Source organism: Mesoplodon densirostris, chromosome X (genome assembly GCF_025265405.1).
Source record: "Mesoplodon densirostris isolate mMesDen1 chromosome X, mMesDen1 primary haplotype, whole genome shotgun sequence".
Lineage (NCBI taxonomy): Eukaryota > Metazoa > Chordata > Mammalia > Artiodactyla > Ziphiidae > Mesoplodon > Mesoplodon densirostris.
Window position 1 is genome coordinate 24,522,532 of NC_082681.1, and position 21,828 is coordinate 24,544,359.

At 43.2% G+C, this 21,828-nt stretch overlaps 1 protein-coding gene across 1 annotated transcript in view; it reads right to left on the reverse strand.

The window, feature by feature from the left end:
- Positions 1–1,086: 1,086 nt before the first annotated feature.
- Positions 1,087–21,828, reverse strand: part of OCRL (OCRL inositol polyphosphate-5-phosphatase) — a 55,826-nt gene continuing 35,084 nt past the window's right edge. The window contains exons 15-23 of the mRNA XM_060086373.1: positions 19,431–19,541; positions 18,643–18,808; positions 18,138–18,373; positions 9,564–9,587; positions 6,324–6,440; positions 5,311–5,395; positions 4,593–4,720; positions 3,721–3,832; positions 1,087–3,506 (exon numbers count right to left, since the gene is read on the reverse strand). Of these exons, the coding sequence (XP_059942356.1) occupies positions 3,382–3,506; positions 3,721–3,832; positions 4,593–4,720; positions 5,311–5,395; positions 6,324–6,440; positions 9,564–9,587; positions 18,138–18,373; positions 18,643–18,808; positions 19,431–19,541 (1,104 nt within the window). The 3' untranslated portion in view covers positions 1,087–3,381. The remainder of the gene's footprint in view (positions 3,507–3,720; positions 3,833–4,592; positions 4,721–5,310; positions 5,396–6,323; positions 6,441–9,563; positions 9,588–18,137; positions 18,374–18,642; positions 18,809–19,430; positions 19,542–21,828) is intronic.

Here is a 21,828-nt window from a genome sequence, read left to right on the forward strand (position 1 = left end):
ACCAAGGTTCTCTCCCTAACACTTCATGGTGATCTCGCCATGGCAGCATGTAGCTTTAGATCATTAGGCTACACTAAGAGCCAGGTCTTCAACCTGCCCTGCGGTCAGGAAGGCCCTCACGGGTCTCCTGCAACAGCAGCCAGGGACGTGGTTTCTAAGCTCTGGGAAGGCAGTCACTGAGGCTGCTCTGCCACACCGCCCGCTGCTGTGTACAAACTGCTGTGGCCGCCAGTCTCCGTCCACTGGGGGGAATCACTCGCAAAAGGAAACACCTTCTTCTGCCAAGGCTTCGGGTGGGGCTAGAAAAACCGTTCATGACAACACTGAATCAGCACATGCATCAGGGTCAAGTTCACAGTCAGAGGGGACTGGAAGAGGGCCCTGGCTGACAAGCAGCCTCCAGCTGAGGCCTCTTCAGTCTCGAAGGGAAAGGAATCAGAACGTCTAAATCAATACTAGAGATCGGCGGGGGCAGGGGAATAAGCACCATGCTCCAATTAGGGATCTCCTCTTAAAGTCTCAGAGTTCAGATTAGAGCCAAAAAAGAAAAAGCACAATTAAATTTATGGACTTTGTCACCCCAAGAGGTAATATAAGTTCAAAACTGATTTTTCAAAAGTTGCAAAGTGAATTACATGAAAACAGGCTCTTTGGGAGGCATGTCTACACTACTGAGGCTATGTTGCCAAGGCCAACTGGGTTCTCCCAAAATGTGGACAGTGAAGTTTGTCAGATTTCTGGGGCTGGCGCGATCATGGATCTGACCCAGTGTGACATTTATGGGCATTAAGAATCAACATCTTTTCTCCTAACAGTGTTATTTTGTTGCCTGAATCCCCAGGGTCAAAACAAGAATCCTTGGCTGGCCTCTGAAAGCACTGTGACTGCTTTATTAACCTCTGAAAATATGTGGCTTCTTCTCCTCTCCAAGGGCAAATATACTGAGAATTCTTACGATATTTCCCTGTAAGACAGGAAATGACAGTCCAGGCGTAGTGGTGGGGACTGCAGCAGTCAAGCGGGACCCAGTGACATAAGCCTCCCTCCTCAGTTCTTCCTAAGATCACACTTTGGTTTTTCACACAACATATATTTATTCAGAAAAAAATTTGCAATAAATTATAATAAAAAAGATGACATGAAATACAGAATCCCGCTAGCAGCTTTGCCTAGTGACTAAGACATTTGGGGGAAATACAACAAACAATTACAGAATAAGAATCAGGTAACAGTGAAAGGGAGACTAATAGCAACATCACCACGTGGGGTTGAAACTGCTTCTTCCCTAAAACGATAGATGCAGAGTCCTTCCCTACCAGCTGGATCTAAACTCCTTACTTCAGAGGCACTAGGGAATAGTACATGAGAGGTACTCAGGAATTAGAGGGAAGCAGATTTCTTATGTCTGCTCCATTTCTTGTCCCCCCTCCCTAGAGATTGTCTAAAACCCTCAACCCTGTGTACATCCCAGGACCAGAGCTGGAAGGAAGGTTGAGGCAGTAAAGCAACTGAGTGCATCCGCCTTCTGGAGGGTGAGCCGGATGCTGCACACAGCCCCACTAACCACATCCCTGACCACCTGAAGGCCCCAGGTGGCAGTAGACTGGGAAATGTGTCTAGGACAGGCATTTCCCTTTGTGTTACGGCCTCGCCCCAGCTTCTATCATCTGCCTCTCCAGCGATCCCTTTCTGGACTAGTGGAGATGACAACTGTTCTGCTCAGCCTGCCATTAACTCAGTTCAACGCCCAGCCCCTGGCCTAACAGATCTGCAGCTATTTGGCAACCAATAACTTGACTACTACTTCTGTAATTCCCAATCAGGAGAGGCTTTAGCCAGAATATCACAGGATACATACCTTGTCTTCCCCCAAAGGACTCAACGCATAAGAGATGGGGGAATTGGAGAACCACTCATGGCGGTGCTTCCACAGCTCTCTCCTTTGATGCTCTAGAAGAGTCAATGCCCAAGACCACACACAGAGCCTATACATGAGGCTCCTGGGATTTCATGTGAACATGTGACAATGAGTCAACTCAGGGTGGTTTTAATGAAAGAAAACCAGGAGGAAGCTAACTGCATCAGGCAGTTTTGCAGTCGGTGGCTGGTGGCTGGTTTGCCAACCAACATAGATTAATTTTTTTTTTAAAAAAGGGCTGCCCCGCAGGAGCTTGAGTAAATGACAAGCTCAGAGGGTTGTCTTGGGCAGGAGAGAAGGTGCCTGGTTCATCCTACTGCAGTCTCTTTTACACAGCACTGGAGAAGGTGACTGGGAGCTAAGGGCAGCTGACTGTAGAGCCCAGAGTCAGTCCTGATGAGGGAGTGGGTGACATCTGCCCCTGGTACTTCAGAAGACCGGAGAGGGGGGTTCTAAGGGTTATCCTCAATGCCCCTGCTGGGGGAAGGAGCAGATTCCACAGAGAGGCCCACTTGATTTGCAGCCTCCCTTTTTGAATGTGGTACAAGTGTTGCTCTGGAGGTGGATTTCTAAGTGGGGGATGGGCCCCACACTCAGGATTGGTTCTCATGTAAAATTTGAATAAGAACCAAAATGGATGGTGGGAAGCAGGACCTGTTGAGCATGAATATTCTCACTCTTGAAACACTCAAAGTGCTTTCACTCTGACTGTGATTCTCTCACATCAATGAGATGTCATCTCTAACAGTCCCTAACATTCTGCTACTAAGTGTGGTCTGAGACAAGAGAATATGGTTCCACCCATTGCAGATCCATAATAGGCCAATGTTAGAGAAATGTACAGATGCCATTGTAGTAGAGATGCACAAATGCATGTAACAACCACATGGAGATGGTTAACTCACTTTTGGAGACACCCAAGGAGTCACTAGCTTCACCCAGACTTCTTTTGACATGATGGTATTAGCAGAGTAGAGAGCAAAGGGGTGATACGGGGAGGGGGTGGGGCCAAAGTGCTTTAGACGAAGGACTACAGACAAGTCTGAGCTACAGAAAGTAGTGCTTGTAGGCCTAGAAGGGGAACATCTCAGAGTTTAGGCCTCGGGTGCTAAGGACAATCATGACAGCTGGGCAGGAGGACAACAAACACATCCCCAGGTAAAGGAGTGTAAATACAGATTTCTTTGCCTTACAAAGAGAGAACAGAAAAACACCAAAATATGGTAACTTTGGCTTGGCAATATAAGTCTAAAAGTATCTTGCTGCGTAGGATATGGTAAGGGAGGGATTAGGAAACTCGCTTCCTTTCACACTAGAAACAGAACTTTTTCATGCCAACAGCCTCAAAATTCTGCAACAGACCCTTCCTGTGGCATATCTTTTCAAATCATTCTGAAATACTTGGTGCCCAAGATCTTCCGCCTCTAGAATCTTGGAGAGTTGTAAGAGGAAAAGGCTTATTATTAGTCTTCATCACTCCCAAGCAGAAAACTCAGAAGGAACTGGGTAGCACGCTGGCGGTCACTTGGAGTCTGTCTTGCCATAAGGTTGGGTGGAGGCCTTAGGAGGAGACTAGTGAAGAGAGTAGCTAGAGGGCGAGAGAAAGAAAAGGGGAAAACCCTCGGTCAGACACAACCTAAGCGAAGCCTCAGGGATGGGGGGCTGGGGGGCCAGGGGATGAGGGCAGTGGGAGGAAGTGACTGCTGCGGGCCTGGACACTAGGGAGGGAATACACGTGTGCACCGTACACGGGCCGTCCTGACCAACGCCCCCGTGTGGCCGTTCTCAGGAAGTGCTCTTACCGATCATGTTGGCGCTGACGTTGTTGTACTCAGTGAATTTTAACAGTTCTCGAAGGAATGCCATCAAGTAACGAAAAACATTTCTATGGCATCCTGGAAGCTGGGAAATCACCTGTTTTTTTTTTAAAAAAAAGGGGATGGGCAGTGAGGATAACAGGTGGAGGAAGGGAGTAAGAAGAGCTCACAGCTGCCATAAAAGTAGTTTATAATCCAACCCTTACAGGACTCCTCCTTTATTTACTCATGACCAATATAGTACCTGTCAAATGATAACTCCTGAGGCAGAATGCTCATCCTGTTTGGCCCCTGTCCACTCAATGAGCAGGTCACGCAGTTATCACACATTCGCATGCACGCCCTGCCTCAGGAGCAGACGGGTGTTAGCCTGGTCTTTTGCCATCTCCCTAGGCAGGTGGCTGTGGTTTTCTCTGCAATGCCATTTAGCATGGGTGGCAGCACTTCCCGATACTCACTAGTCTGATTCAGAGGTGTTCTCAGCTATTGTGCATCAGAATCATTTCAAGATTAAAAACAAACACCAAGAAGACAAAAAGAAAGGCTCACAAGTGTCACCCACCCTTCCTGGTCATGTCATCCAGAATCCCATGTACGATCTGTTTCACTAATCTTACCCCAGAGTAGAGGTATCCACCCTACTCAATAGGTCAACTGGAAAAGGGTGGCAAATATAATAGGAAATAACACAACCTAAAATTTAAGGGTCCCAACTCTCAATGCTGGTGCCCTGCCATGAACAACAGAACCAGACCCATCCTATCACACAGCTGGCTGCCCAGCTGGTTTGGTAAAAATCAATGATTTCTCTGTGGGGGAACATGCTTCAAACACATTCTCAGAGCAATAAAATTCACCTGTCGGCAGATCCGGGGATCCTGAGCAGAGTCGAGGCATCGCTGATAGAGCTCATAACAGATGACAGGCTCTGGCAGGGCTTCCAGGAAAATGAGCAGCGCCTCAGCCACTGAGTGATTACTGCCAGCTGGATTGACTCCCGTCAAGGGAAAGAGGCCCCAAGCAAAAGGCCACACTTAGACCCGATTTTCTCCCTTCCTCAAGCTCCCTCAGGGATGGTTTCCTTCCTCATATTCAGAGCACCCTGATCCTAATTGGGGTTTGATATTTTATTGGTCCACGTATGCTGCAGCTGAGTTGTTACAGAATTGATCAAAGACTCTTGGGAGGTTTGGCCCCACTTGAAAGTCAAGGGAATGTGGCCTGCAGAATGACAGTTCACACTGGAAGCTAGTCACCAATGTTTCCTATCCTCCTCCCTGTCCTGGTGACAGGAGTGATCATTGGCTTAAAGCAGAAAAGCACCATGGCTGTGGGTCCTATGTCCCATGCCAATTAAAAGTCGTCATTATCTAACCCTTGATTCCTTTTTGTAAGAGTCTGATAAGGAGAGAGGTCGAAAGTTCCTGAGAGGAATTAACTGTATAGTCAATGATTACCTTATAATAAAAGACAGCTACAAAGAAAATAAAGATGGAAAAAAAATCAAATGTAGGTGGGAAGGAGAATTTGGGCAAGTACACATCCAGCTTCCTAAGCCTTTGTCGAAAAGGATACGGATTGTCTTGGGAATGCTGGTATCCAGACAATCAATGATCTGCTGTAACTCCTCCTGCATTCCAGGGGTTTGGAACAGGTCCTCCTACCAAAGAGGTCACAATGAATGGAACACGGCAAAATGATCAGCACTAAGGTTCTGATGATCACCCAGGCATCAGGAGAGCAGCAGGAAGCAAAGGGCAGGGTGAGGTGCATATTCGTGCTTAGGAACACGAATATGTTCCTAATATATAAAAGGTGTGACAATGGCCCCTTTTCCCTTTATCATCTCTCTAATCCGTCTGAAATTTTATTTCAAACTAGAAAATTATCTTCAAAGGTTTCAGCCTGCACCTGATATGGCAGGGGACTAGAGGACTCCATGGGGAGACCAGGTGTTCCCACTTCTAGCCTCCTGACAAGTAGAAGGCAGAGTCCAAACATGGAACCACATTCAAATACTGATACACAGAATGCTAGGGCAGGAGTAAAAGGGCATGTCCATACCAAACCTTGCCTTCAAGTTCTTCACTTTTCCATAGGTAAGACAACATTATCTTTCAATTTAGTCCCAAGAAAGTTTTCTTTTTTGGAAGAATGTGTTAGGGGTGGCAGGTATTTTAGATAGGATTGAAAAGTGAGGACCAAATTAAAGAAATGGGCTTGAAGTTTGCTTTGGACTTTGAAATCTGCAATGCTTCCATGACAGCTAAAGCAGGTGTTACAGATTCAGGTGCTCAGCAGTCCAGGGGAAAGCATGTGTAGCCAGGAGACAGGGGAGGAGTTCGGCCCTGCTCCGCCATCACTCTTATGCCGTGGTCTTAGGTAAATCACCTTGCTTGCATGCTTCAGCTCTCACATCTGTAAACGGGGATACTTCCATCTGCCCAGGCAATCTGATATGACAGTGCTGCTCTGCGGAGATGGCTTGGCAAAGTTAAAAGCACTGTATATACTGACGTGAGGTATTATCATTTCCCACTGGACTCACACACCTTCCAAAGTTGCAGGGCAGGCCCACTCTCACTCACCTGGTGACAGGCGTGTCTGAATAAGTGATCTACCAGGAGCCAGATCTCCTTGGGGACCTTAAGAGGTTTCTCACTGGCACCTTCATCCAACGGAACCATCTGCAGCAGGGATTTCTCCTAATAGATAAAAAGGGGTGAGAATCAAAAGGGTCTCAATGAAAACGTCTATGTGTAACAATCTCCCTCAAATTCTGCTTATGTGGGTATAATCTGATCTTCACCTCTTAAGACTTTTCATTTTTTCTCACTGGGACACTCCTGGTCAGAAGGCACTTGATCCGGATTCCCACAGTTAAATGATCTCCTTTTCTAGATGCTTCACTTAACCGTTAAGCATTCCACTTGGGTTTATTATGTTTATCACGTGGGTGCATTGTGTGCTGTAAATCCTTTCAAGGGTGACACTGAGAACCAGCAATACAGTCACGGTAGAGCCCACACACCACCGGAGACTCATGGACCATTAAAGTACAATTGTCAATAGAGCACTTTGAGAGAGCGGCATCTACTTGGGTTTTTGTTGACTTTTTTTGTTGGTGGTGGTGACTTTTAACTTATTCTTCTTTCAGGTCTTACCACAAATATCAGAGCTTGCATTGCTGATTTAAATGATATTCTCTGGTCCTCAGGAATGAAAGACAATTCACATTAGACCTACCTACATGAATATTTCAGGCTTGATAGAAGGTCTAATCTTAAGGCACTAAAACTCAAAGTCTTAAGATCCAAAAATAGTAAACTGAATACAGCATACCAAGAGCCAGAAATACCACGAAAAGTCTAGGCTCTGAGTCCAGAAGTTATTCTTTACAGTAATAGCTCAGCAAAGAATTCTTGGGGCTTTGACTCCTTTCACCTAACTTTCTACTCTATGTTAGAGTCTCCTGAAAGAATCTCAGAGGAAAACCCAGAAGTGACATAAATTAGATCAGTAACTAAATCTGAACTTGAAAATGGGGAATAAATTCAATTATCTTATGTTTATATAGTCAAATATAAATTATACCAAAAAGATATCTGAAATAGCTTAAAAGGCATCTGAAGGCAGCCTTCATAAAAAATCTAGTGGAGAAAATAGTGACCAATTTTTGGCATCTTCCCCCTCCTACACCTCCGGCTTAAGGTCATATATATGTTCAAATTTAGGAAATGCTGTAAATTTGATCCACAACCCTTATTTAGCCGTGTCACTTTAAGGGAAAGAAGAGAAGCATTTCATTACTTCCAGATAGTGTGTACACTAGAACAGAGCAGAGGGTTCTTCTTGACGTTCTATTCTTCAATAAGCACTGGTGACCTTTTAAAGCCACTGTGCACCTTTCTAAGGGAATAAGGAAGAGAAGGCAGCATGACAGTTGGTTATCATTTAAAATCTATCTTCTTCACATTTGTTTTGCTTCCTTTCTTTCTTTCCCTGGGAATCTATCACTTGATATTCACATTTCCTATACTTGCCAGACCTTCTATCAGTGGCTCACCCACTAACTTCTTTCCAGTTGCAAGTATTAAATCCAGGCATCCAGATGATATATGAGCCAAAACACTGTCCATAATGCACTCTGCTCACTTTCTGGACCAAGTGCAACACAGGTACAGATTCCTTAGCAGACACCTTCAAACTTACCACATATAAATTATTCAGCACTGATTCATGTACTTTTTAAAAAATCTGACATCCAATTAGCACTCTTCCTGTACTAAGGCATTAAGGCAACACAAGGCACTGTTCAAGATGAAAAGACACATGGCCTGCTATTAACAGGGAAGGGCTGGGAAGCAGAGCCGTCTCAATCCTTAGTGGTTTCAAAAGGTTAATAACATGCCAGTAGGTTATATACACCATCCACTATCCATTTTCAAATTCATGTGTGATAATATGAAATGTCATACTTGTATCTCTGAAGTCTAGAGAAAGATTATGCACAAGAAACAATACTTTTTAAAAAGTCCACAAATTATCCTGAACTCTAATTTTCAAAGGGAAACCAGGCATGCTTTGTCTTCTTCTTTCAATGGGACACATTTAGTGCCTGATAAGCTCACACTCTGTAACGTTAGTGCTATTAACTGAAGCACAAAAACAGTACACCATCTCCACCAACAAACTGCATTAAACTCCACCAAATGGGGAGGTCACGTTAGATACTGTGTGAAAGTACTTTAAGAATGTTTTTCAAGGGCTTCCCTGGTGGCACAGTGGTTGAGAATCTGCCTGCTAGTGCAGGGGACACGGGTTCGAGCCCTGGTCTGGGAAGATCCCACATGCCGTGGAGCAACTGGTCCCGTGAGCCACAACTACTGAGCCTGCACATCTGGAGCCTGTGCTCCGCAACAGGAGAGGCCTGTGCATCGCTATGAAGGGTGGCCCCCGCTTGCCACAACTAGAGAAAGCCCTTGCACAGAAACGAAGACCCAACACAGCCAAAAATAAAAATAAATAAATTAAAAGAAGGTTCAACATTTAAAAAAAAAAGAATGTTTTTCAAGCCCATGTTTCTCTACCGGATGGCCCTGTGTGGAGCCAGGCACACTCCAGCTTGAAGATGGAGAGGTGGCAAAGCACCGCAGAAGGAGCGTTCGCTCGGTTCCTTCACTGGGTATCCAGAAGACCCAGGTTCTAGTTCCCTTTGCCCCATACCCCTGATGTCAGGAGCAGTATAACTTCAGCGAGGTTTTTAACCTTCTTGGGCCTTGGTTGTCCATTAGAAGGGAGAAGACACCTTACCCTGTCTGAAGGCAGGGAGCTCTACCAGATGATCCTTTATGATCTCATTCAGCTGTAGGATTCTAGTCTATGACCTATTTCTTGATTGTACCTGTGTATTCTTTCAGTAATTAATCACTATTATCACTTCCCCCAAATCACTCTTAATGCAACAGAAATTCACTTCTGCTTTTACTATCATCAGAAACGGAAAATGGCAAACGGTACCCTCCTCCATCTCACAAGCTTTCACATACATCAAGACAGCTCTTTAGTTACTTCTTATTTCAAAAATACAAATCTGGAACCTTGAGTCCTGTTGCTTTTATGTACTGGGTCTCAATGACTTGACTGGTGCAGTAAAATAAAGCTTTCATGTACTTCAGACACACTTAAAGACAGCTAGCAGGACTTTGGGGGATTCTCATGGAGTCAGAGGTGTCTGATATGGGAAAGCCTCGGGATAAATTCCAGGGACCATGGCTAAATGTTAATCAAGCACAGGGAAACACATAACCGCCAATGGATTGCATTACCTTTTCTAGGAAGCTGTCTTCTTCCTGAGAGCGGAGCAGGAAAAGAAAGTCATTGACAGATAGAAAATGATTAGAATTAATTTACAGAATTAGAAACAGATCAGTATTATTAGAATGCACTACCTCACTAGATACATACACTTTAAACAGCTTTAAATTCTTCAAAAAATCATGATTGAAAATGGAACACATTCTCATATGCAAAGTTCTCTATCATGCATATTCAAATTTTGTGCAGTATACTGAGTCTATCGCTCAAGAAACATACATGTCCAGTCCTAGACTTTTGTGTCCTTTGGCAGCTGCCAGCTGAGCCAGCCAGACACCCACTGATATTTCCTTTTCCCGTGCTGCCTGGAGGCAGGCCCTGCCGCTGCGCTGTGTGGCACCTCGCTCACCCTGACGCCACTTCAGTGGAAGAATTTGGCTGTGAGCCCGACAGTGGCCATTCAGGAGATGGTAAGCTTCTCTCCTCTCCACTGCCATGCCTCTCACCCTAGCTGGCCTCCCAAGCAGTATCTCACACTCCTTTCCATCACCTGGTACCGTCTCCCCTCCTCAAGGGCCCCTAGAGTCCTCAAATATGGAAGTCCCTCTGCAATGCAAATTCATTTCATTTCAGACCTTTGTGGACCACAAGATTCATCATTATCCCCTACTGTGTTTTCCTATAGAGTATAGAGAAAAAAGAGAAGCCGGGGAGAGGGAAGAAGGTACCTTTTTAATCGCCTCTGTCTTTTGTGCTATTATTACAATGTAACAATGACAACAGTGACAGTAACTACTGCCACCACTTAGGAGGCATCTGCCATGTAGCAGTAACTGCAATGGGCTCTTATACAATGTCATTTAGTCTGCACATATGCACAAAGTAGATATTATTCCCGTTTTACAGATGAGGAAACTGAGGCTCTGGGAGATTAAATCATTTGCCCACAGTCACACTATTAGGTATTAAGTGGCAGAATCAGGATTAGAACTCAGGTCTGACTGACTCCACAGTCATTACCACTATGCTCCCTTAGATAACTCAAAAAGGATAAACTGACTGCTTCTTAGACAGAGAGGCAGGGGAAAGCTTGGAGAATGTATTCTACTCCCAGCAGGCTAAAGACAGTTATAAGGCAGCAGGGTTAGTGGAGAGAGTACAGGCATGGGTGTCAGACAGTCCTGGGTACAAATCTTCACGCTACCTCTTATTATTTTGTACAGACTGCAGGCAAGTTAGTAAACCTCACAGAGCCCCAGTTTCTTCATCTCTAAAACAGGGATAATAACATTTACCTCACAGGGACACGGAAGCAGTCTAAAACACGGGGGGTGTGGGGCAGTGGTGGCGCAGTATGCCAGCAGCTGGCCTGCTCTCTCAAAGCTCCCTGCACCTCCCCAGCAACTCGCAACCCCGCCATGGGCCACCAAGAACATGGATATAAATCCCACGTCTCGGTCTGAGAGTAAAAGGAAAAATCCTGATCTTACCTTCACAGATGTGCAGGAGGTTGGAGGTGGGGAAATATGTGTTCCCTGATACTCCAAGTAGTAACGCTGAATGCATTTGTCCCAAATGACTGTTATATAGGCTGGGTAGGGTTTTCAGTATTATTAGGTACATTATGAATTAAACATGCTCTTGTAGGTTTACCTAGACTTTTAAATACCATATATAGAATGAAATAAAAATAATCAGAGTAACAGTGCTTTAAAAAGTATACAGTATTCACAGTATTGTAATTATAACACTTTTTAATGTGGAAGTTAATTCTGAGTGCCAAACATCTAACTTAACTCAATTTTGGAGCACAACCTTTTTTAAAATTTAGAACTACTTATTAACAAATAGAGAATCTGCTTGTCTGACAGACTTCTCTATTTTCCCTCCTATGAATATGTGCCACATGATATGATGAGTAAAGCCAGGCAGAGTTTTTATATACTAACCTGTCAAACCAAGCCCTCCAAAAGGTTTTCTTCGGGCATTGACTATCTACCAGTGCAAGGCATTGAACTAAATGTCTTTGAGGGGTGGGGGGGTATGAAAAGTGAGGCTACAGCGAGGGGAAAGACACGGTCCCTGACTCGGGCTTACAACTGAATTGGGGTAAGGATTCCCAGAATTTATGGCCTGGCATTACTGTAATTCACCAATATGAGTTCTCAATAAATGGTTAAAACAAACAAACAAACAAAAAACCAGGGGTTCAAAGGAAAGAGAGATGGCTTTCAACTGGGGCTGTCAGGGGACTTTTTCACAATGGTGATGCAACCTAACTAGCCCTTGAAAGATGCACAGGATTTTAAAGGGCAGAAATGGGGTGGGGACATTACAAGTGGGAGGAGACAGAAATAAACAAAGTTGCAGAGAAGGTAAATCATAAGGTGAGATTAGGGAAGAGTTAGTCATCTGGTTTGTGGGGAGCAGGAGGGGATAATGAGAAAAGTAGTAGGAAATACATCTAAAAAGGTGTGTTGAAGTCAGACTTTGCTGGACCTTCAATGACAGGTAAAGCAATTTGGATTGTATTCAGCAGGCATGGGGGAGCCACATGCCTAACTTTAAGCAAGGAAGTGATAGGCTCCAAAGCTGTATTACAGAAAGATCAGTCTGACAGCCCTGAAGAGGGAAAATAGAAGGCTAGAGAAATAGAGGCGAAGGGAATTGTTAAAACGCTATTGACGTAGGTCAAGCAGGAGAGAGCAAGCACCTCAACTAATAATGGGAACATAATATTTTTAAAAAAATGAATGGGGGATTTCCCTGGTGGCGCAGTGGTTGAGAGTCTGCCTGCCAATATAGGGGACGCGGGTTCGTGCCCCCGTCCGGGAAGATCCCACATGCTGCAGAGCGGCTGGGCCCGTGAGCCGTGGCCGCTGAGCCTGTGCGTCTGGAGCCTGTGCTCCGCAATGGGAGAGACCACAACAGTGAGAGACCCGCGTACCGCAAAAAAAAAAAAAAAAGAATGGGGCTTCCCTGGTGGCGCAGTGGTTAAGAATCTGCCTGCCGATGCAGGAGAGACATGGGTTCGAGCCCTGGTCCGGGAAGATCCCACATGCCGCGGAGCAACTAAGCCCTCAACTAAGTTGTGTACCACAACTACTGAGCCTGCACTCTAGAGCCTGCAAGCCACAACTACTGAGCCTGTGTGCCACAACTACTGAAGCCTGCATGCCTAGGGCCTATGCTCCACAGCAAGAGAAGCCACCGCAATGAGAAGCTCGTGCACTGCCATGAAGAGTAGCCCCCTGCTCGCCGCAACTAGAGAAAGCCCTCGTGCAGCAACGAAGACCCAACGCAGCCAAAAATAAAAGAAATACAATTAAAAATAATATAATAAAAAATATTTTAAAAAATGAATGGATTCAAGAGAAAACTCTGAAATCAAAAGGACTTTTATACTGGTGGAGGGGCAGCAGATTTACGCTGAGAGTTTACTTCTCTGGCTTCAGGCATAAAGTAGGTGTAAATTATATTTATTTCAAGTCTAGGTTCAACTCTGAAAATAGAAACACCATTAGCTCCCACTAGTAAAGAGAATTCTCTTAAGGCAGTCCTAAGGGTGCTGCTAATCACTTAGTTCAGCTGACTTGCCCACTTTCTGCAAAAGGCTACGTGTTGATCACATTAAAAAAGGGAAAAACGTTCAGGAGTCCCCAGCGGGGCAACACTGGCATACTACAAATGCACTGCAAATCATTCTTCATCCCAGCATTCACCCTTAGAGGAATTTTCCCGGTAGTAAATGCAGCTAAAATCATGTAAAAAGAGTCAGTTAGAGGCAGATTCAAATTTAAAAATAAAAAGCAGAAAACTGAATGGATACTGAAGTTCTAGAAAGGATTCGTTCATGTGAAATATAAAAAGAAACACAAACCATACACTTAACAGGATAAGAAATGGGTCGTCAGATCAGTAAGACAAAGTAAACACCTACTTGGAGAGATCACTGGGGACAAATTCATCACCAAGTTGTTATTCGTGTTATTTCAAATTTTTCATACTGTTCTCCTAATAGACATGTCCCCAAGCAAATACAGCTGGTTCCCCCACACCTCAACTTTATTCACCTCTGTATTTACAAGCCAAACCTTTAACTGGTGGGTTCAAGCCTGGCTTCCTCTCTACTAGTCCAGTCTACATGCAAACCAGAATGTTCCTCCAAATGTGTCCATTTACAGCCACATACAACTCATTAAAGACTTCCGGTGGATCTAGATGCCCTCTGGCTCCAGTATAAACTCATCTGTTGACTTCAAGACTCTCTATCCCCTGGGACTTCCCTGGAAGTCCAGTGGGTAAGACTCCACACTCCCAATGCAGGGGGCCTGTGTTCGATCCCTGGACAGGGAATTAGATCCCGCCTGCATGCCACAACTAAGAAGCCCACATGCTGCAAGTGAAGATCCCACATGCTACAACTAAGACCCGGTGCAGCCAAAATAAATAAATAAATGAAAAATAAACAAATACTAAAAAAAAAGAGCAAAAGTGTTAATTTATAAAGAAAAAGGGGGGGGCTTCCCTGGTGGCGCAGTGGTTGAGAATCTGCCTGCTAATGCAGGGGACACGGGTTCGAGCCCTGGTCTGGGAGGATCCCACATGCCGCAGAGCAACTAGGCCCGTGAGCCACAACTACTGAGCCCGCGCGTCTGGAGCCTGTGCTCTGCAACAAGAGAGGCCGCCATAGTGAGAGGCCCGCGCACTGCAATGAAGAGTGGCCCCCGCTTGCCACAACTAGAGAAAGCCCTCGCACAGAAACGAAGACGCAACACAGCAAAAATAAATAAATTAATTAATAAACTCCTACCCCCAACATCTTCTTAAAAAAAAAAAAGAAAAAAGGGACTTCCCTGGTGGTGCAGTGGTTAAGAATCCACCTGCCAACACAGGGGACACGGGTTCGATCCCTGGTCCAGGAAGATACCATATGCCACGGAGCAACTAAGCCCATGTGCCACAACTACAGAGCCTGTGCTCTAAAGCTCGCGAGCCACAACTACTGAACCTGCGTGCCACAACTACTGAAGCCTGCGCACCCTACAGCCCGCGCGCCTCAACTGAGTCCGTGCACCGTAACTACTGAAGCCCACACGCCTAGAGCCCGTGCTCCACAAGAGAAGCCACTGCAGTGAGAAGCCCGTGCACAGCAAAGAAGAGTAGCCCCTGCTCACCATAACTAGAGAAAGCCCATGTGCAGCAACGAAGACCCAATGCAGCCAAAAATAAAATATAATAAGTTTAAAAAATAACATAAAGCAGAGTAATAACATATGTAAAGATTAAAAAAAGACTCTCTATCCACTGCTCCCACCCTACTTAACCAGCTTCACACACCAAAACAGGCTGAATCTGAGACTGATTTTCACACAGATTAGCTGGTCAATCAATAAGCTTTTATAGCATATAAGGGCTTGAGTAAACAGCACAGGAAAGGAATCTATTGTTGATACAAATTACAAGCTCCACAATTCTCATTCTAAGTGACTTTCCAAAATATTGACTTACTAAACACACTGGACATGAGCCAATAAAGGTAGTTAATGTTTAGATTATCTGTAACCAAACTCCCTACTAACCTCGATTTAGAATTTAGCCATATTGTACATACAAGTAAACTTTCTTAAACTATAAGAACCCATATAAACTCCATAGTAGTTTGCATCCAATGTATAATGAATAAATATTGACGATCATATGCTACTTAATATGCTAATTAATAAACCAGAAACATCTATCTTAATTCTGGAAAAGAATAAAGATATTTACAAACAGATTCTCCCCTGTTTGCCACCTGTGCTAATCCCAACAGTTCTAGTAGTGGCAAAGTCACTATCAGGAAGAATGAAAAGGACTTACGCCAGTTACTTTATTCTGCATTTGGGGGAAAGAGCATGTGGCACAAGAATCTTCGTGAAAACAGTACAGGGAGAGTCAACACAGGCACTGAACTCATTTTTGGTTTCACTCAAATTTTAGAGTAAATAATACAAAAAAGGACAACAGGTATCATTATTAATAGCCTTGTCTCATGGGATTTGAAATATCATCTTGGGTCTTGGAACAAGCATGAATAAACAAACCTAAGAAAACATTTCAGAAGGTCAAAATCAAGCCAAAACAGACTGGGAAGGTATTACAAATGGGGTACAGATAATCTTAGATTTCTTGTTTACTGCCCCACACTAATATGGATAATTTCCTCATCAATGAGATCCAGGGATTTATTAAATGCAACAGGCTGTGAAAAGAATCAGAACCCTAAATCCTACAAAATAAAAGCTTTAACAGAATAAATGGTGACCACACACATACAATTTAAGAAGAACTCAGCAATTCTGTAATGAAAAATGATCCAGGTTCTATTTTTTAAAACTTTGAATCATGTGTGCACAAGAAGAAAAAAGGCTTCCTACAGAGCCATTAACTCCACTAAAGATTTTGATTACTTCCCATTCATGGTCAAATGTGGTTGAATTACTTGATAATATTTTAAATAAAATTAACATTTTTAATGCTGGTTGAGTCTCCTTCTTGTCACTTTAATTAATATGGGACAATTGCAGTAAAGGGCAGTATAATGTGTCCGCCAACTCTGACCAAATAGTTCCAGTTTATAGGAAATAAGGTGGGAGGAGGGAGTACAAAAAGACAGGTTTAAAAATTACCAAGAGGAAACAAGCAGACAAATTTAGGAAATGGCAGACCCCTGACTGGACAATTGTCCTGGACTCTTAAAAGGCAAAATCATTAAAGAAAAAAAGGAAAGAACTGTTCTACTCTAAAAGAGACTGCAGAGACCTCACCAAATGTACTGCATGAACCCAGGTTGGATCGTGGCTTTACAAAAGCTATGAAAGAAATTATTGGGACAACTGGAGAAATCTGAATACCGAGTAGCTAGTTTTCTTAGGTGTCATAATGGCACTGTGCTGACATAGAAGTTATTCTTTTTCTTAAGAGAGGCAGGCCAAAGTGTTCACTGGTGAAGTGACACATCACCACTTAATTTCAAATGGTATAGCAAAAATAAGTATATGTCAGTATATGTGTATAAGGCATGTGGGTGTCTGTACTGTTCTTTCAATTCTTCTGCACATTTGCCATTTTCATAATAAAAGTTGGGAAAGAGAAAGCTGGGAAATGGTGTCTGGGATGGAGGCAAGGGGTAGGGAAAAGAAAGGGAGACAACTTCATTTAGAACATATTCTAAAAGGTGAAATAATACATTCAAAAGATAGCAATATGGTGGTAGAAGAAAAAATAAGTATCATGAAAAATAACAGAATGTCAGGATATGAATTTCTGAAAAAAAAATGGTTGTCTCTCAACCAGGGCTAATACACTCAGTCATGAGGGCTCTAGGGAAACAAGCATAATTCCAAGAAAGAATGCTGGGACTGAACTCAAGGGTTTTAATCTGCCATCTGAGTCATCGCTAAAACAATTCCATGGCAACAGAACAGATCACACTCCGACAAGCCAGCAGCCTGCCCGCTGGCCTAGCCCTCCCCGCTAGATGATACAATCACTGCTCCGGCTAGGCCAAAAGGATCAATGTGAATACTAATGGTAATGATAACACAGGGCTGTCACGCCATCTAATTTTCTTTGGTAAAAGACCAAGAGTATACTTTCATAGCCCAAAGAGGTCTGCACACAAATCCAACAATATTTTCACTTACAAGAAAGGTTCTTAACAGAGTGAACTTGTTACTAAATTAATTTTCGTTCCTGAAGATAATAAGCATTTCCTCCATAAGGATATTGATATTATAGCTTGGTGTCGGGAAAGAGAAATCCTCCTCCTTTCTTTTCTTGAGTGAGTCACATTAAACTTGTATCAAACTTCAGTGCATATTATAATCATCCAGGATGCTGATAAAATGCAGATCCCCAGGCCTCGCACCCTAAGATTCTGATTCCGTTGCCAGAGGTGACTGGGGGGAGGGGCCTGCACTTGTGTAAGGACCCCTGGGGGTTCTGAGGCAGGTACTCTGAGGTTCACTTATGGCCTGGGCTCCAACAAGCAGCTGAGTCTGACTTGGATTAGATATGATGATATAGTGAGGGGCTCTGGACTGGGAGTCAGAAAATCTGGGCGACAGATTTGTCACTAATTTATTCCACTTTGGGCCAGTTATTGTCTCTGTGCCTCAGTTTTCTCACATATTTAATGAGGATAATACCACCCCCCTGCCCCGTTACTGGACCTCACATACATGCTAATTTATACAAAAATGACTTGAAAGTATGGAGAGCAAAACAAGTAAGCATATCTTTATATCTCAAAGATACAAATCTTTGAGAAGGGAGGCTTTAATCTAATTCAGTGAACTTCGTATTATCTCATATTCCTGACAAGAGCCAATTACATATTACCTTCTCCTCTTTCTTTTTAGGCTTAATCCAATGAAAGGCGTGTTAAAGTGACATTCTTATTCTTATTTATCACTTGCCATCCACCCCCCACTTCCCCTGCCAGCCCTGACAAAAGAGGAAGCACAGAGAGAAGGAGGACATCAGTTAAGCACTGCGAAAATTCTATCTAAAGGATATGCATGTCTTAGGATGCCTCTTACCAAGTCTATGAGTTTGGTAACAGGAACTTCTCGGATTGGTCTTTTCATTCGGCACAAAGCCTCTAAGGATGTACCAAAACAACTTGGGAAGTAATTTCCACTGATGGTCAAGAAGTAATCTTTGCCTCGATCCAGGTGAAGGACAAGAATATCTTCAATCTTATCTTCCCCTGAGTTCAGGATGGTCACAGAGTCTTTGCTGACATACACATCAAGGGAAATGTCCACGGTCTCATCTGAAATGTAAGAGATGGTACATGATAATAGAAACCTCCAGTGGAAAAGCAAAAAGGGGATGAGAACCAAGAGAAGAAGTGTCCTCTAAAAAAATCATTAAGTGATGAAGGAGAGATGGGACACACGGAAGAGGGAGGAGCCCCAATACAATGACAGTGAAGGTGAGAGACGTATGGTTAGAAAACAAGAAGTTAATCAAAGGGAGGGGATGGCAGTCATGAGGGGATGGTACATTGCGAGCAGAGACAATGGTAAAGGGAAAACTCACTTGGCTCCAAGTAGCCCTCACAAGGTTCAGCCCGAAGCCATGGCTTGCAGTACTGGCTGTCATTAAGCTTAGGGATGAAAGAAAAATGGCAGGGAACCTGTCCATTGTTGCTGATCTGGAACTTCTCCTTTTGTAGTTGCCGAAACTTCACATTCTCAAACACAAACTGGGGAATAACAGACAGACACAAACATGCATCACTAGTAGGGGAAGAAAGTCAGTTGGATTATTCCATAGAGAATATGAATAAAGAATGAGGTCATTATTAACTGCCGGATGCACTCGCCAAGCGAGCCAGCTACCCACTGTCCCCTCTCACAACAGCAAAGAAGGAGCCAGGCAGCTCTTGCTACTTCTCTAGGCTACTCTGATTGTTCCTGGGATCCTAAGAGTATAACCTCACCTCGGGTCAGGGCATGCATCCCTGACCGAGTCCTGGTTCCTGAGATATGAATTGGCCAGCAACTCTGAAATATTAAATAAGAGCAGCTAACATCTGAGGGCTTACTTTGTGCCCAGCGCTGTTTTAAGGGCTTTGCATGTATTAACTCGGGTAATCCTCACAACCTCCCCTTTATCCAAAAAGGGAAACTGTGGCCCTGAGAGGGTAAGACACTCGCCCACAGCCACACGTCTACTAGATGGCAGTGCTGGGACCGAAGTGGAGGCAGTCTGCCTTCAGCTCACACAGTCTTCATGACTTTGCAGTGTTGCCTTCTCCTAGTAACATGGTTTCCCCTGTGCGACCACGATGGGCAGCAGATGGGCAGCCGTGTGTGTTTGCTCACCTCCCTCCGGCTGAGTTCTAAGGAAGGAAGGAAGTCATTTTCCATTCTGTCCATGATGCGTACAATATCTTCAAACACTTTCCGGTACCTCCGTTCATCCACAACCTTCACCTGAAAGAAAATGAACCCTCTTTTCAGTCTTACATACGCGTAGCTCACCTTCCTTTAAGATTACCTAACAGTTTAAAACCGGTCATTATAGCAACCATTTCAAATAAACTGTGGTGCAAACAACATCCTCAAACACTTTCTGAAATCTCGCTCCATCCACAACTTTTACCTGAGAAAAACAGACAGATCCTTATTTTAGTCTTATGTGCTCTCAACTTATATATCTCTAAGAGTCTAACCATCTTTAAAAAGGCCACTAAAACAAACATAAATTATGGGATCACACACTGTAAGGTAAAGGTAAGGTTAATTGGTTAACTCCTTGGAAAAGTTAAACCTCTGTGCTACGAAGCTTGGCAATAATAAATATTTGGGAAGAATATTTTCTTGCTCCATTGTTAAGTAATGTGGTGGTGGAGAAAATGTGACGGTTGTGCTAAAACTTATTTCCTGCACTATACAAACTGACATACCTATCAAAACATACCTATCATTATTTCTAACAATGATCATAAAGTGCTGAAACAGCAGAAAAAATGACTAAAGCATTTAACTCTATTAACTGTTATGCACAATGCCAAGAATCATAATACCAATATAATATCAATGCTCAGATTATATGATGATAAAAGTATGTTAGTAAATAGACCCTATGGCCATTTTAGAAAACGGCCGATACAAAATGTCCCAGATCAGAGTAAAAGCATGACGATAAACAAATCATCTTGCCTAACAGATCAAAAAAACTCCCATCTGACACAGCACTTTCGGCTTCCTGACACAGCTGTGCTTTTTCTTTTTACTATTAAAACTTTATACAAATCGATGCCCAAAACAAACATAATTAACATAGCATTTTCACTTATTAAGGCCCCAGTTTCTTTTTAGAATAGAAAACTTCACAAACTCAATTAAAAAAAAAGATTGATGTATGCAGTAGAGGTTGTAAAGAAAGTGTGGAAAATAAGGACATCAAAGCTGAGTCTCAGACTGTGGAGGTTTTTACATATCTGAACCATAATGATTAGAGAACTTAGGAGTAAACAATCACTAGTGTCACCAGGGTGCCTACTACAGTGTTATATTAAGAGGAATTTTATACTTTTTAAATTCTTTTTCAACATTTTGCAACTTAAAAAAAATTATTTATTTATTTTGGCTGTACTGCACAGCATGTGGGATCTTAGTTCCCCGACCAGGGATCGAACCCGCACCCCTGCATTGGAGGCATGGCATATTAAGCACTGGACCACCAGGTAAGTCCCTTTGCAACTTTTTATTTCAAAAAGTATTTTACATATGTCATCTTATTTTCACAACAATCTGTGAGGCTACCAAAGCAAGGATTATTCTTCTCACAGTTGAGAATATCAAGGTACAAAAAGATCAGCTAAGTTGCTCACTGCCACAGTTAATAGCAGAGGTGATATCTGGACCTCTAGCATAAGACCCTTTCCAAAATACTGGATATGTGACAGGACCAACTTGGGTATGTCTTTTTTTTTGGGGGGGTAGGTCTTAAAAACACAGATGCCTCAGCTCACTGATTGCAATCTCCAAGGGGTGGGGTCCATGCATTTTGAAGCTCTTTAGGCAATTCCGATGTCCACCAAAGTCTAAGAACCAATGCAACAGATCCCAAGTGCAGGGGTGGGAACCCCATCTCAGCTTAATCTCAGCCAGCCCACAGCAAGTCTTCTGAAATTAATTGGCCCCTGAGCACTTGGGCCCTTTGTTAACAGTCACTGATATGAATGGTGGTAAGAAATACAATGTGGTTCTTAAAGCCTCTAATCATAGTGTGCCCAAGAGTCCAAAGTATGGGGTGGTTACCCAATAAAATCAAAGCTCTTCTCAATGGGTTATCATGATCATAACCCTTAATGCACAGTAAGGATAATGAAGGGGAAAAGGTTACCACAGAATGTCACCACTTGATACATCCACTTTAGAAAAGGAAATTACCAATAAAATTAGGAATTAAGAAATATGTATAATGAGCTAGATCTTTATGTAATAACACAGATAGCTCTCCAAGATACACCACTGAATTAAAAAAAAAGTTGCAGACCAACACATATAGTATGAGACCATTTATGATATATAAACACCAACACACAAAACACCACCATATTGTGTATGGGTAAACAGAAAAGGTCTAGAACTGTGCTGTCCAATATTATAGCCAGTAGCCACATAAGGACATTTAAATTTAAATTACTTCAAATTAAATAAAATTGAAAGTTCAGTTCTCTCAGTCACACTTCAAGTGATCAATAGCTGCCTG